The sequence below is a fragment of the Megachile rotundata genome, chromosome 3 (genome assembly GCF_050947335.1).
Source record: "Megachile rotundata isolate GNS110a chromosome 3, iyMegRotu1, whole genome shotgun sequence".
NCBI lineage: Eukaryota > Metazoa > Arthropoda > Insecta > Hymenoptera > Megachilidae > Megachile > Megachile rotundata.
The window spans coordinates 14,083,667-14,099,853 of NC_134985.1; the positions used below are offsets into that span (position 1 = coordinate 14,083,667).

A 16,187-nucleotide genomic window follows, 5' to 3' on the forward strand; every position below is an offset into this window, starting at 1 on the left:
GGAATTATACAACTTACACAAGAATTATAAACCTACTTCTGCATCCGCAATAGTAGTGCTTCGATCTTAATGAATGTTCAGTGTATAAATAACGGTTGTTCGTCATTTAGATGCCAATTAACAGCGGGAGAAGGCGAAGAAAAGCCCGATTTTCATCGTGGAGGCAGCAAAATGTCAAAGGCAATTCTGCGCCACTCGGAAAGCACATATTTCTTGTCGCCTGAACGACGACCGCTTCCATTAATCGAATTTGCATGAGTAGCAATCAGGCGTCAATTAATAGCTGAATTATACGGCATTCTTGTACCAGCAGCTAGGATTTTACCTACATTAACACGTTGCAACTAATAGAGATTCTCGTTTCTGCACTGTACATACGTATGTGCATACGTGCTATAGCATTCTCTCTATCCACCGCTAATTTACCTTATATTCCTTATGTAGCACACCACCCACGCAACAGGCTCCGACCCGTTATCGGCAAACGGCCACGTCGCGATCCAACATTTTACGGCGCACACGCGTCGACAGATGGGAATGTTGGCGCCATTCTCGCGGTATTATGCGCGTACAAGCTCGTACGTTTCTGCACGGCACAATTGTGCGATGATGAAGCAAGTAAAATCTCGTTTGTAATTTGACGAGCCCGTGCACGATCGTCATTTTTTCGATCGACGCAACGTCGAAAGCCTGACGTCGAGAGACCATTGTCTTGAGTTGCGGTTAGGTTATGGCTTTTCTTCTGAAAAAATATATATGAACTTTAGAAGGTCTGATACGTTATGATTAAGATAGTGATGAATAGTATTAGTGTGAAATAATGGCGAAATAGGGAGTGCCTTAGTCTAGGAATACCCTAGGGACATTGGTGCAATGATACCTGATACCTGAGGAAGTCCTAGGACGTAGGAGGCTGGAATGTAGGGAGATCCGGCATAGGAAAATGGACCTATAGAAATCTAGGAGCATGTCTTCGTTCTCGTCAAGTACTCCATATTATCGATGTCCTTGGATGTCCACCACTGTTACAAAAAACAAAAGTTAATTCTTGAAGATACACCTATGTGAACAGCACCTAATAAAATACTTCGAAAAAAAAATTTGACTCCAATAACAAACGTGGAGTGATACTAAAATATTATTTCGTGTGGAGTTTATTCGACGAGAAGTTGAGTGGACCGATCGAAAATTCTTAACCATCGAGAGAATCCACCCTCTGAGAATTTCGCCTGGCACAACAACAATCTGGTCTCGACTTGGAATAATATTTTTCCAATGTCCAAGGGAAATTAATAACCATGGCCCGTCGGAGGGAAAACACAGACGGTCGTGTAAACTCGGGACGGTTTATAGCGCGATGCATAGAAGTCTCGTGTGCCCGATCGAGGGTCTTCGAGAACGCATTTTTGGCAACGTCATTACGCGAGGACAGAACGGTGCGTCGATATGAACGCATCTGCACGCGATGAAAAGAAAAAAAGTAGTACATACATATAATATTATCGTCGCCGGAGATGCATTACACTCGTCCAAACTTTCGCGAAGGTCATCGAAACATCGACACCGTCTAAATATAAGATACCACCAATAACAACGATTGCACATGTCGACAGATTTTTATATTCAACGGTGGGTCTGTTTCGAGAACCTTCTCTCGACGCGTCGATTTTTTAAGACTTCCGGTGAACGAGGAAAATGCGTTAAGTTTTTCTCGGTTCCCGAATGTAGGGTAGAATTCTCTTTCTATTCTTACTCGTGATATAAATTTTCTGAGATCGAGACGAGTTTTCTATTATTATTATAATGCACTGTACCTTTATACGTGTACTCCATTCACTCGGCGAACGTTCGCGCCATAAATCCACATCGACTATCTAAGCGATATGTGTACGACACGAATCGCATCACAGTCAATTAACATGATGAATATTAATACCGATAATATTTTTACTTATTTAATTCACCCCACAGCCCCCGATACACGGAGAACATGTTAAATCGCGCCATGTATCGAGTCAAACAACATAGCGTTATTGATAAATGCATGCTTCAAATGACAGGTTGCGGAACGATATTTCATCATAATAACAAAAAACTCGTCAACGACGCGGTACAAAAAAACTGCAAGCGGTCTACGTTTACTTTTACCATTTAACGTTCGTTTTAATTCCCGCAGAAAAATTCCGACCAAAAAATTCGTATCCCGTCCCGCATGAGTCATTGCGTACACGATAACCTCGAAATTGAACGATAACGTCTATACGTACACAATATATACGTGTATTATATGCTGTACGTTACTATACGAACACGATTACCATTTCACGAAGGATTTTTCGCTTACCTTGCTGTCTGCATTCAACGAACTTTTCACCGGCTATTTATTATTCGACGATCGACGATTTTACGCGGTTGATTGTGAAAAGGCGCGCGATCTGAAAGACCGCGATGACGAGTACCGGACGTTTCGTTATTACCGACGAAGAAGACTGGCGCCGTCTACGAGGCATATCTATCACAAACAACTTCGTCTGACATTCAATACGTGATCGTTACTCTGCAGGTTGTTAATAATTCTAAAAATACGAGGGGCACCGGTTTCGCGCCGTTTCACAAGCGCAATATCTACATACATCGCCGAGCGATGTACATGGCAGCACCGGAGAACCATAAACATGATGGATAGGAAGTACGCTGAATAGATACGAAATGACGACTGGCCTCGTTTGATCGATAGCGCCATCTTTTTTTCATGATCGCACCTTTCGTAGAAATAAAAATCGCACAGAGTCGTTACCATATCGATATTATAGTTCATCACGATCAGTGCAGCGCGCATGTTATATTCGTTTCGATGCTCATAAAACATATTTGAAATGTCATAGAACTAATATTCAATCGACTTCGTAATTACAATTATATACTGAAAGTTTGGAGAAACATTGACGTGCGCTTAATCATAAATTAAACTAGATTAACTAGTATCCGGTATAAATTAGAAAAAATTCTTTTATCGAAAACTAATTTCCGTTAGCTTTCACTTTGAATTTTAGATCTAAACTTCTGATAAAAACTTATTCGATCCAGTCTGCTGATTGAGAATGTTATCCACGGTTTTTTTACCATTCACGAGAAAGGAAAAAAATTTGCCTGACGAGTTCACACACGTGCATAAAAAGTCTTCAAGTCTTTAAAAGAACTCACGTGATTTATTTTTTATACTCAATAATATACATAGCTACACAATACTCCTTATAATAACATATACTTTCGAATTATAATATTCTATCCATATTTACGTAATAATCTATACAAAAATTATTTAATGATAACAAGTTGAACATTTGTTTCTGTTTTCTATCGGATCAATTGAAATTTAAATGTATAATACATTTCTTGCCAATTTGTAAAATTATTTAACCAAATAATAAAATGAGATTTACTCGCACGAACATAATGTACACTGACAGGTATGGTAGACTCCCCAATAAAGGGAAATTTCTCGCCTTGCAATCGTTCTTAGCCGAAGGAAGCCTACGTTTACACACGAGTGTACGTTTATATGAAGTTAAATATGACAATGCACAGTATCGAGTACTTACTCACACTGCGAAGGTTACGTGCATGAAAATGTCACGACATGAGGTCATGCTCATAGGAGCGATGTCATGAATGTGACTTGTAAGCTTTTAACCCATTTATTGTTGACGCTGATGAATCGTTTTAATCGATAAATGAAATAGCGTTATATGAAATCATGGAAATTTGAAACAAATTAACGATTAGTAGATAAAGCAAAAAGACAACGCATGAAATTAGCGCGATAGTAGTTATGAAATATAACAGACAATCATTGATAAAGATTTCTGAATCTTTGAAGAAATGATCATAAAGATATCTCGATCAATAACGTATCGATTAATAATGCTTCTGCTGGTAATAAAAGTCTATATCGTACATCTTGAACGTTATGTTATTTATTGTTCTGACATAACCGGGAGAAAAAAATCTAGATTAAAATCCATATTGTCTCAGATTGATAAATTTACACGCGTTGTTAAAAATAAAATAGAAAATTGACACACACAAATATAATATATTGTTGCAAGAAGAATGTATAACAGTGATGGGTAGATCAAGTGCCCGCCAAATTTTCAAGTGTTGCATATATAACTTTTCTATAAAGCCAATTTCAACAATTCTGTCTATCGGTGCGAGTGCCCATCACTGTTATACACTATTCTTATTTTTTTAGGAAGAATAAAAATCTATAACCCGTAATTTATCCGTAATTAATGTATAATTAGTTAATTAAAAAAAAAAAAAGAAATGAAACTTACGTTACTAAATGAAACATGTGGTATAGGCAGTGCACAGTCTTCAGCGGTAAAAAAAAAGTAATCGTGCTTGTAACTGAAGTACCATCGTCTGAACAAGGGATGCGTGCAGGCTGAGCTCGCCATGAGGATAGAGGTGCGTTTGTATTCATCCGATATACACAAGTGTTCTTTTTTACGATAACGTTTTAATTTCGTATCAATGCTGGAACTCCTTTATCCTGGCCATTCCTTGCGCAATATGCAAGCACCCCGAAGTAGGATCATATATAAATCTATTTATAATCAGCCAGAACAAAAACAAACTATTTAAACGGCAAATAACACATAGACTACATAAAGCACAATTACAGTATATTTCACAAATTGTTTAAACATTCATATATAATTATACGAATCTTCGCATATGACGGAAAGGCGATTTGATCAATTAGGGAAAGATTATTTCGTAAAAACAATGTATTTTTTTAAGGACAGGAGAAACATTAGGAGATTGAAGGGCTTGCAAAAACGGTTTTATCTGGCAGATTGCCATGCCAGTTTGGATTGCTGGCTTAGAAATTGCGAGGCCTATCTCTCTTTACTGCGAGAGGTTCTTTCCTAATATTTTGTTTTATTCCACGTTTTTTTTCCATCGTTTTGTTTCTTTTTTTTCATTTAACGTTTTATCTGCATTTCCCGCCACGATCGATGCATAATTTCGGAATGTTGACAATATTCTAATTTTACCTTATCAAGGTGCAATAAATAAATGATATCTCTTTTACACTGAGATATATAAATGGTTGACTGACTGTTAGTTTCATCGATAGCAGGTGAAGGAGGGTGCAATTACCGCACCTGCCGATGACCAAGCAGTGAGACAACCATTTTGTATAGTTTTGTTTTTACTTTTTTTCGACGTATACCACTGAAAACTTAAAAAAATAGAAACAAACTTTTGCAACTAGAAACAGTAAGTCATTGCACCGTCAGTTACCACTCACTGCCATTTTTTTTTCTTTTTCATGTCAACTGATGGGCCGATGCGACATTTGTAATGTAGTGGACAGAGCAACATTCTCTCATCTATTGATCACATTTTTATCATCGTATTTATATAATGTAATGTACAATATGCAGCTACATTATGATAATCAGTATGTCCAACGCATTCAAACTGATAACACCATGGGTACTTCACTTTTTTGTTCTTAAATTTTTTTTCAAAGATATTCAAATTATTAATTAATCAATATATATTGTATGTTTCAGAGTTAGGTACTTTAATACAATTACTTCCAAGTTTTCCACCTTTCTCGTGGTATCTCTGTGTAAAAAGTGTAACTATAATGCTAATATAATAATAATTATAATAATAAGTTGCACAAGGCAATAGTCCTGTGTGGCCGTTCGAATGTGTTTGCGGCCGTTCCTCCACTCCCCTCCCCCCAAAACTTCCTGGCACAACGACAACTTTCGATAATCTCTCCACCCTCCACTGAAGATCCAAAAGAACTCGCAGTTTGCACTTAGTGTTACCTCTTTTATATTATTACTCATTCATGGGGGGACAGGTGTGTAGCTGATTTTTTTTATGATGTTAATATAGCAACTGAATGTTGACAGAATAACGTTCCAATTAGCGATTGGCACTTTTGAGCTGATTAGAGAGCCAATCGAGGCCCTCGTAAAGTCCGTCTCCACTTGTGGCACACGTTGCTTGAATGTACCAATTACGATTGCGTAAAGAGTGCAGGCCCAACTTATCGGTAATCTCCGCTGCATTCATTGCATTTGGGAGATCCTAAAATTAAAGGTATCTTAGTGTATGTATCTTTAAGTGTATAAATTGTTTCGTTAATTGGTTTCTTTTGGCTTAGTGATTAACAATTCTCCTGGCATCTGTCCATTGTATTTGCACAATAGGCATTATGTATGATGAATTAAAGAATGTTTTGTGTATTAATATATCTGTAACTATACTTACTTGTTTATTAGCAAATATAAGAAGTACAGCATCTCTAAGTTCATCTTCTGCTAACATCCTCATTAGTTCTTCACGTGCCTCACCGATACGTTCCCTATCATTACTGTCAACGACAAATATCAGTCCCTGAAAATAAATTTAATTTATAGGAATAGGTGTAAAAATAGAATCCTTTTTCGTAAGTTACCTATGTAAAAATTAATACTAAAACACAAATTTAACAGTAGTAAGAAAAAGAATAATTCTAAAAAAAAAGTTGTAAAACCTTAATAACATTAAGAAAAATAATTAAATCAGTAAATAGCATACTTGTGTATTTTGAAAGTAATGTCGCCACAGAGGTCTGATTTTGTCTTGGCCACCCACATCCCATACAGTAAAACTTATATTCTTGTATTCAACTGTTTCTACATTGAAACCTAAAATTTATAATGTAAAATCAGTAAAATTCATCATCAGATATACCTTCTCTATATTTTCCAAGAAAGAAAATAAAATTGAAATAATTTCAAAATATAATTTTAAGCACAATTGTAAAGAAATGTTTATGTTTACCTATAGTGGGAATTGTAGTGACAATTTCCCCTAATTTTAATTTGTACAGAATTGTGGTTTTACCAGCTGCATCAAGACCCACCATCAAAATCCTCATTTCTTTTTTGCCAAATAGGCCTTTGAATAATGTTGCGAACATATTCCCCATGGTTACTGTTGATTATGTAAATACCTAAAACAAATAATAATTCGTGTAAGACTAAATTATGATTCAAAATTATTATATGATAAAAATGACATCAACGTTTCAACTATTCGGAACACAACATTAATATGGTTCTTTGTTTATTTTATTTAAACCATTTTTTAATGCAAATACAAAAATTAATCTAGATTTCATTTACAAATATACATTAACAATTATGTAAGAACAAAACATTGAAAAATTAAAGGGCAAGAGCATCATCTGTAAAAATACAAAAGCCACAAAGTGCACAATTATGAATTTATAACCTTATTATATCTTTATTATCACAAATTTCTTATATAAAATTCATTCAGTGAATCGCAATTATACGAGACATATGCAACCATACAATGTACGATACAATTTACGTATAATACTATATACGATTCAAAATCGCACAGTAATAATTTCCACAGAACGAACGGAAAAAGAAACTTCGATCGATTCGAGATAACAATTTTCAACACGTATACACGAGTGAGCAAAAGGAACACGTTTCGTGAACGGAAAAAACTGAAATTACGTAGACGGAGCCAACGTAGAGAGAAACATGCGTGAACTACTGATACTCTGACACAAAGGCTTAAAAGCTAACCTGCACGTAATATAGGAAGCAAACAATAAAAAAAAAATTATCACGAACGACTCGAATCATGGATTACAGATTAACGAAGGAAAAAAATGTTGTGAAGGCATGCACGAGATGCTCACGCTGCCCGCTATTGATTCTCATTTTAATACATCGCTATGATTATCGAACTAGCATACCGTTAAGGATCACTCTAGAGCGTTTTGCTGGTGATCTATGCACTTTTAAAACGTGATCGGCTACCTAAAACGCCAATACCGAAGTATTGCGAGCAAGGCGGAAGATATTGTGCGGTTTGTGAAGCCACTGCGTACACCCGGTTGTCTGTCACCTTCGACCTACTCCCCAGCAAATCGTCAAGGGTTCCCCGCTCAAACTTCCATTATTTATAAACGTTGTCTGATTATTCAGTGTTTCCCGTAATGTCACGTTGTCCGTATAAGCCACTTGCGTTACTTACGTTTCGATAAAAAAGATTATTTTCACGAGAAACGATAAAACATAAAACCAACACTCTCGAAAAGTACCGTATGTCAAAATGGCGGACGTGGAAAGGATTCATGCCTTATGCCACGTATAGGGCCCTCGAAATTCTCTGATTGGCTACGTCGGTCACGTGACATGCAAAATCTTCTGTGTTTTGCGTTTACTTCGGCAGGTGGAGACACTGAGAGGAAGTCGTGAAGGGACTCATGAACGATCAATATATATTGTCAATATTTCACTATTATCAAGATTATTGAAGATCGGAAAGAATTTATTAATGCATTGCCAGTATTTAAATTATTGATAAGATGATCTGATGAAAGTGAAAGCATTTTTATAATATTGACAAATTATTGATAATAAATATTGATCGTTCCGGAGCCATTATTCATAACACTTCAGTTGGTATTGGAGCGGCGGTCAACAAGTGTACTAATTTATTTTGTATATGTCGTATTTAATTATACTTACGTTATGTTGATAATAACCTACTGGTTCTAAATAACTCGTCAACAAATACTAATAATTTAGAAGTATTAAGTTTTATTGAAAACTACAATGAATTTCTTGTGTTTTGAAACGTGCCTTCAAAAGATCTATCATGATCCTTTGTGTGTTTATACACTCGGAGTATGATATTTTTCATCTAATGTTCCTTCTCCATAAATTTCACATTCTTCTGTATTGTAAGGAATGCCAGTTGTTATCTCTAATGTTTCAACCGATTGGCCAGGTTTCCTATATAAAATAATAAATAAATATAATAATCAACATAAACTGTAATCAAGTTTTTGCTTCAATTAATTTACTTTGGCTGAAAGGAAACTGTAAGCATAAAACAACTGCTTTTATTATCAGAATAACCTGCTAGTGTTACATCATTCTGATCAAGTATAAAATCATTGTTTTTCAATTTGTTATTAATTTTGATACCTTGACCATATACTGTTAAAAGATTAATCAAATTGTAATGTTAATGGCATTTTATATTTCTTAGTTTAGATTTCAAAAATATTAAGAAATACAACTGTACTTGATAAGTTTGTAATGTTTAACATTAATTTTTTAGTATCACCTACATAAACTAGACCAAAGTTTAATGCATATGATGATAATTTTAGTATTGGCAGCCAAACTTCCAAAATTAATTCTATATCCTGAAATTGAATATATTTAATGAAAAATAATGTTTACTTTGGTAATTAAAAAATGATTAAGATTGAAACCTGCTGAGTTTTATCAGTGTGTGTAATTTGCAATGGCTCTGTTATCGTAATTACTGAATCATACATATCTTGACTTTTACTTGTATGAATTATTGTTTCAATGAATTGTGCATCTACAATACATACTACTACTACCTGCAAAAAAGACATTATTCAGTGTTTGCATTTGAAGTAACTAAAAATGTAGATTACTTCTGCACATCCTTTGGGATTAATACATATAACTCCTGTAAGTTTGCATGGATTGGTTCTTGCATAAATTGCAACAGATTTGATATGAAATGGTTTGTATGTTTCAAACATTACACGTACTGTTTCAGGTTTATGGTTGTGTAAAAAAAATGTTTGAACCAATCTAAATATAAAAAATATTCAATTAGCTTGTGCTGAATGAATATTTTCTTAATAAAGACAACTGAATTTTCTTTTTATACTCTAATTTTTTTCCTTCGCTTTGCATCACATCATAAGCACAGCACACAAATGTTCTATTTATTTTAGGAATATTGAAGGTCAACTTTGGGTGAATAATATTTGCAGTAACATCAATCTCTATAGGGGAAAGATAATTTCCATCTTGTCTAAAGTAATAGTTGTCTCTATACCTATAAGAATTTAAACCACTTTATGAATTTTTTTAACTTTCACTGGTTTGCAGTATTAGTTAAAAATATGTACAAACTTATCACTAGGAGCAATTCGTAGGAATCCCAGGATTTTACAAAATAGTTCACCTTCATAGTTCTTTTTTAATTTTTCAGGTTGTACATTGATAGTTAGAAAAGCATATTTATCAGGTAGAAGAAACATTTCTCTTGGAGCAACCTTGAGAAAATTTAAAGTATTTGCTGATTGTTCATACTTTCAAATATCTTTCTTAAAAGACTATTATAATCCATGTTTCCTGTTTTCTTACTGCACCAGCTTTTGTATCAATAGATCCATAATAAGGAAGTATTGAAACTTTGATTTCAGTATCCCCTGTTTCCTGGGCAATGTTATGATGATTTATATCCAAGAATGCAGTGTCTTCATCTTGTTCATGTTTAAAAATACTTTTGGAAGTTCTGGTAATACTTTGACTAGTATAGTCTATTGAAATTTCAGTAGTATATAAAGATTCATAATTTGATTTCCAGGATATGGCCATATAAGAGGATCCCCTAAATTATTTTATAAAATAATATATATTGTTGCTAGATAATACTTTATTCCATAAAATACTACAAATTAGTGTTGTCAAAGTACTATTATATTATCAAAAAATATTTACGAATAAGTGTATCCTGTTATACTATCAGAATCAACATTGGTTCCCATAGAGTCAAACTCGTGGATTTTTGAATTTTCTAGTTTAGAACAACAGTTTTCATATTGTACAGGAATTTCGTTAACACTTCCTAATTTGCTAGCTCTCATATCTGAAGCTACCTTGTCAGTAAATGAAGTACAAATATCAAACACAACATTAAAAGGCATCTTCTCTATCTGTGGTTTAATTATAAATGAATGCCAATTAATAGCTATAGGTATGATACTATTATTCCACACTATTATTTTTCTTTCCTGCAGACGTACTCCTGTCATTGTTGTTCCATATCTACAAGTAATTAATAGACTTGAAACATCAGGTTCTTTCTTGTAAAAGATAGAAGAACAGATAAACTTTCTAACTTAATAACAGGTATTTTTGACTGTCCTTTATCCGAAATTGATAACCATATGGGTAACCCAACCACCTGCACGCATATTTCTAACGTATACAATGGTAAGCCTCTTATATTTATCTCCAATTTGTCAACATAAATACCCCACGTATCACCATAAACATAAATATTCACAGGCACAGCCTCAAAAGATCCAACATATGAATTTACGGGATCAACGTAAATTACAACTCCTGATTTTGGTTGTTTCACTCGGGACATTGTATCTTCTGTAAAATAAAATGAGCTAGAGAGTATTAGTTTTAAATCACATTCACAATTAAGTTACTTCTTACCAAGCAGACTTTTCTGTTTGCAATGAACTCTCTTGTAGATGGATTTGATACGATCTTCCAATGACAGCCCTTCACAAGAACACATAGTAGGGTAGAAATTTTTTAAGTCAATTTGAAAATTAGTTGGAATAGATGTTTCATTTTTTATGATGAAAGTCTTCTTCTCCACTAAAAATTTAATATCTGTTTTTATGTCAATCTTCTAGCATCTATGTTTCTCCAAAGTCTTTCTCTTACATCCCCCCAAACCAAGAAAAGCCTACTATTGCAACACAAATGTACCTGTTCTCAAAGGTAGATTTAAAAATTCAAGTACAACTGGTTGCTGACCGGATGGTAGAGTTGTTTGGAAGAAAGGAACTATATCTCCAGAAGAAACATCAGAGCTTCTCCCGTTTCCTGTCACCAAGTTACTCATCTAGAGTTGAATGAATTACTAGATTACGATATTCGAATATTCTCCAGTTCATGGAACCTTGTGGTAAAATCTGCCGGTATTATACTTGAATGATTTCTGAAGTACGTGTACTCAAGGTAAATTCCTCTCCCGAGTCTTCAGCAGCCACTTCGCTAATCGAAGGACCTGCAGAAGCGTCTTTAAGAACATCCCCTTGATCCAGATTTGCAGTCATTAATTCTTCTTCTTCTCTTGCTCGATATTTGTCCAATAGCTTCTGCAACGTTGCAAAATGTAACATGATGTGATTATTGTATTAATTATCAGAAGAAATTTATGGAAATATTTGTAAATATTTATTTAAGAATCGTTAGAAAATTATAATGTAAAAGTCTTATACTATAGGTTCAACTTGAATTAGTGAACATTTTATTGCAATCTTGGCAGTACAATAGAACTTACTATGCCCCTTGTACTTGTTCCTGCTAAGTCAAAAGCAAGTTGAAGACTATTCATGCGCCACTCGACTTGAATAAAATTGTTCTTCAATTTCACAGGCTCTTTGTCGGTCAATGGAAAATAGAATGTCACATAGAGAGGTTCGATGTAACATTCTACACCAAGTATTATAATTTTTTGTGAACCTCCAATGAAACAGGGCATGTATAAAGATTGCACTATCCCCTGGAAATATATGTTCTTTCATCGTATGTCCATACGAGTAGTAGAATAAATTTAAGCAAAAAGTTGTATATCACGAGTATATACCTCTTTTATCGGTGTAAGGGTAATCTTAATTTTCTCGGAAGTTCGACCCGATACTTCCCCTTTCTCAGGGCACGCACAGACTTTCACTTTCTCTGCATCTTCGCCATTCACTTCACCCCACGAATAAATTAATGCCTTATCGGAGAGGTTTTTTATCGTCAACACACAAGTTTCCTCGATACCAATGTACAAAGTCCTGGTGCATACAATATACGCAATAAATATCAAAAAATTTACATGTATAATTACTTTGAAATATTGTGTAACCATATACCTCGTGGGTCTAATAATACCCATGGTTATCGTACGTTCCCGCCAGTGTGGCACAAATTGCTTTAGATTCAGGATGTCGTAATGTGCAAATAGTTCATCTATTAACTATAAAATATGAAAAATTCGATGAACGAAGTAAAATTAAAAATTGAACGTGCGTTTACCAATTGACTCGTTGATTTATATTCATCGTCATGACCGTATTCTGTTCCTTCGTACTGGTCTTCTATGAAGTCCTTGTAATATGATGCCTTTCCAGTAATACGTTCTGCTATTTCATCAAATGCTTGATCACTAATTAAAGATGAAGAATTGAAATATATATAAAACATTGATTAAGATGTAGATGTACCTTTTAATTTGGTCCTCTAGTTTATATTCCAACCAGACCTCCACATCATCAATCCAAACATCTACAGACTAGTAGCAGCATTAGTACATAAAATTATTTCATTAGTTTGTAATAAATTATTACTTGTATGAGAAATTAGGTATCCAGTTATAAAATATATAAGAATAAGAATTACATTTCCACAACTACGTTGTCTGTTAGTGCATTCTTGAACATGAGATAGTAAGTTGTTTGAAACAGCCATTTCAGGTATGTCCTCCACGTACAATCTAAAAGTTGTCAAAGTTTTAATTTCGTAACTTGAAAATATTTATCATATACTCACTGTAAAACAGCAAAATAAATATTTGGTTGCAAATTACTGTATTCAGCAATTACAGTAAAATGGTGAATAGAAGTTGGAGCAAATATACCTTGCTCTGGCTGAATAAAAAGAGACTTCAGAGGAAAATAATTGTACTCATCTATTTCATTCTCGTCGCTTTCAATGTCTCGTTTTTCCCATCGAAAGTACATTCTTATTTCGCTGAAATTCCAAAACTTATTATTGTCTAGCAGTTTCTTTGATCATTTGAAGTTTATACCTCGTGTTAGTCACGGTAATTGTGCATTGACCAAATATGTTTGGAGCACTTGTGCTTAAATTTATGCAGTAATTTGCGCGTTTATCCAAGTCCTTCTTTGATCGATCCTTTGTTAATTTCTGTAATTTGTATACAATAATTGTTTTGGTATCTCCATGGCCTGCGTTTCATGTTATACAATGGACTGTCGATACATAGCCATTTATGTTGACAAGAATATATACTTTATCAATCTGGATTAAATTCTGTTCAAATATCACACCATCTCCAATTATCTCTGTGGCCAATATAGTGCAATTATTGCAAAGTACGTACACTTTGTCCACCTAGCAACAATATGTTGATACAAACAAGAAAATATATTAAATAAAATTAAATGATTTTGAACATTCACATGAACACCGTAAGAATCAGGTGAGAAGGTCGTATGTAAAATCATTCTTTCCTTCGACTTTATCTTGAAATACGCTGGGTACACGGTGAAACGGGATAATTTCAACACGTTTTTATCCGTGACGTCCTGATAAAAAAAAAAAACAAATAAAAAGTTACAGTCAGAAGTTAAAGCAGTAAATACATATACAAAAAAGTGGTCGTACTTGAATGTACATGGAAGTCCAAGAAATTTCGCTCATTATGAAAAATCTACCACCTCCTCCAACGTTCTTGAATCTGATGGGTACATAAACTGTCTCTCCCACGAAGCCTATTCTGCAGTCGAAAGTCGTGCTGACAAATTTATTGTGAATAGTTTCCCAGCTCTCGATACTGTATGTCACGCTTTCTTCACTAGCCTGTAACATTATTATACAACTAATCAAAAAATAAATATAAGTATTATAACTTCAGATAGAGATTTACAAGTACACACATCTGTACTCTCTTCTGAAGAAGACGATGATTCTGGTTGCCACGGTTCAACGACCCACTTGACGTTCGATTGTAAAATTTCGAGGGACTTTCTGGACGGCAGGCAGGTCCCTATGGAGGAGTTTGCGTTTAACATTGAATTTATTTGAATCTTTTTCCAATTTCTTTACCCAATAAAATTGGAGGTTCCTTGTATCCATGCAACTTGATGACCAACGGTTTTCCATTCTCCACCTTCAGCACCAGTAGTTCTTCCGGTTCGTCAACCTCGTTGCACCGGAACAAGATGATCAATTGAAATTGCATTCCCGGGGGAACAATGTTCCGGGTACCCTCGCTACGTTTTATTATCACGCGAAAGTTGGAGCGATATGGCCTGGGTTCGATTTGGAATCTTGCTGGTAATGTGCTGACATTTTGTAACGTGACTGTTTGCTGAAATAATGGAATTGGCTCATCAGTTATTGAAACTTTATAACTTTAAATGGATTCTAAACCTCTAGTTCGACTCTGAGGCATATATGTAACACTACAATAATAATTAACGTGTCATATTCAGTACACACCTTATATAACCGGTTCAAATTAAAATTACGAAACTGCACGTAATTAGTATCTGCGATCAGGATGGTTTGTTTCGGCTGCAGCTTGATTATGCTCCTTTTAGCTCGACCGTGTCTTCGTGGCAGCGAAATAAACTTTTCCCTAATATAAATCAAATTAAATATAATTATTATACCGTAAACACTAAATTGTAAACAGTATAATTTTAAAGAGTTACGAATAAATTTGGAGCCTCGGTAGAGATGTAATATGCACTAATGGCGATCTCTTGCGAATCTTTGGCTTCACCTGCGTCAGTTCTACCAGTTTCTTGTATTCATCCCAAGTTTTCAATTTTTGTGTTTCCAATTGACCTAGCTCGCTGGCGTATTCATCTAAACAAAGTTTTGAATAATTTATTAGCTTCTAAGAGAAAGAATGTTTCGTACCGAATCGAGCTTCGTATTCTTCAAGGTCGCTATCCGAGTCTTTAGACTTCGAATGTAAATCTTGATCAAAATCTGTTTCGAGTTTCAACATTTTTATATCCGCCGGACACGCATTTCGCAATCTCTTTTTTCGACTCTGTAAAAATGGGCACAGTTACTATTTCTTGAACTATTAAGATTTTACAAATGAAACTAACATAAAGCAGATAGGAATACTTCTGTTGCAGTACAACATTCTCTTGACGAGACTTAATAACGCTGTACGACATTCTCCAATTAAATACATTTTCAGGAGTTCTTTGAAGATTTCTGTTCTCGGTATTTTCTGTAGAGGCGAAGCGTACAGAATTCATTTTACAAAACTTGAATAATTCTACCTTTGATAGGTGCAATTACTGTTTGACGAAGTAAACAAATGAAATCGCAGTGTAATATAATGTGATCGTTAACGCAACATCGCAAAATCGAGTACATTAAATTTCGAAAATAATAAAACACATATTTCTGTTTACAAATAAAAGCTATCTTGAAAATAATATACATGTGTTCGCCAGTGAATAACAAAATAAATATCAGACAGAAAAAGGAAGGATACAATAA

At 34.5% G+C, this 16,187-nt stretch overlaps 3 protein-coding genes and 1 long non-coding RNA gene across 25 annotated transcripts in view; 1 reads left to right on the top strand and 3 right to left on the bottom strand.

Moving 5' to 3' along the window:
* The window catches only part of sog (chordin short gastrulation), a 141,678-nt gene extending 137,207 nt beyond the window's left edge, over positions 1-4,471 (bottom strand). For 2 of the 11 annotated variants that reach the window (XM_076529212.1, XM_076529203.1), the window contains exons 1-4: positions 2,345-2,611; positions 881-1,022; positions 427-742; positions 37-325 (exon numbers count right to left, since the gene is read on the bottom strand). The gene's annotated coding sequence lies outside the window, so the exon portion shown is untranslated. Of the gene's footprint in view, positions 1-17; positions 345-426; positions 743-880; positions 1,023-1,814; positions 2,130-2,344; positions 2,612-4,340 lie in introns of those variants that run through there. The other 9 variants (XM_076529207.1, XM_076529204.1, XM_076529202.1 and 6 more) reach the window with 9 other exon arrangements.
* A 203-nt stretch (positions 4,472-4,674) lies between these two features.
* On the bottom strand, positions 4,675-8,237 carry Arf79F (ADP-ribosylation factor 1). Of its 4 annotated transcripts, XM_076529240.1 has the most exons (6): positions 8,098-8,237; positions 7,817-8,013; positions 6,862-7,033; positions 6,616-6,725; positions 6,307-6,432; positions 4,675-6,123 (listed from the first exon to the last, which is right to left on the bottom strand). In XM_076529240.1, exons 3-6 carry the CDS (start codon positions 7,007-7,009, stop codon positions 5,959-5,961), a joined length of 549 nt encoding a protein of 182 aa, XP_076385355.1. In that variant the 5' UTR covers positions 7,010-7,033; positions 7,817-8,013; positions 8,098-8,237; the 3' UTR covers positions 4,675-5,958. The 4 variants fall into 4 exon arrangements, with proteins under 4 accessions (XP_076385355.1, XP_012138073.1, XP_003702087.1 ...); XM_012282683.2 differs by lacking the exon at positions 7,817-8,013 and having other exon boundaries at positions 8,098-8,228; XM_003702039.3 differs by having other exon boundaries at positions 7,817-8,169.
* Positions 8,238-8,646: 409 nt separating this feature from the next.
* LOC100879367 (uncharacterized) lies at positions 8,647-16,074 on the bottom strand. Of its 9 annotated transcripts, none has more exons than XM_012282723.2 (29): positions 15,785-16,074; positions 15,588-15,723; positions 15,377-15,533; positions 15,162-15,300; positions 14,766-15,030; positions 14,597-14,706; positions 14,325-14,519; positions 14,120-14,245; positions 13,950-14,051; positions 13,726-13,844; positions 13,467-13,667; positions 13,317-13,410; positions 13,142-13,209; positions 12,954-13,083; positions 12,791-12,894; positions 12,517-12,712; positions 12,211-12,432; positions 11,855-12,025; positions 11,634-11,769; positions 11,352-11,519; positions 11,024-11,285; positions 10,623-10,949; positions 10,266-10,512; positions 10,032-10,174; positions 9,784-9,954; positions 9,542-9,704; positions 9,350-9,484; positions 9,203-9,280; positions 8,647-8,861 (listed from the first exon to the last, which is right to left on the bottom strand). In XM_012282723.2, exons 1-29 carry the CDS (start codon positions 15,938-15,940, stop codon positions 8,841-8,843), a joined length of 4,542 nt encoding a protein of 1,513 aa, XP_012138113.1. In that variant the 5' UTR covers positions 15,941-16,074; the 3' UTR covers positions 8,647-8,840. The 9 variants fall into 9 exon arrangements, 8 of the variants coding, with proteins under 8 accessions (XP_012138113.1, XP_012138112.1, XP_012138117.1 ...); XM_012282722.2 differs by having other exon boundaries at positions 9,157-9,280; XM_012282727.2 differs by lacking the exon at positions 12,211-12,432 and having other exon boundaries at positions 9,157-9,280.
* On the top strand, positions 11,306-12,752 carry LOC143264039 (uncharacterized). The gene is made up of 2 exons (XR_013037383.1): positions 11,306-11,437; positions 11,558-12,752. It is a non-coding gene; the product is annotated as an uncharacterized LOC143264039 (long non-coding RNA).
* Positions 16,075-16,187: the final 113 nt, after the last annotated feature.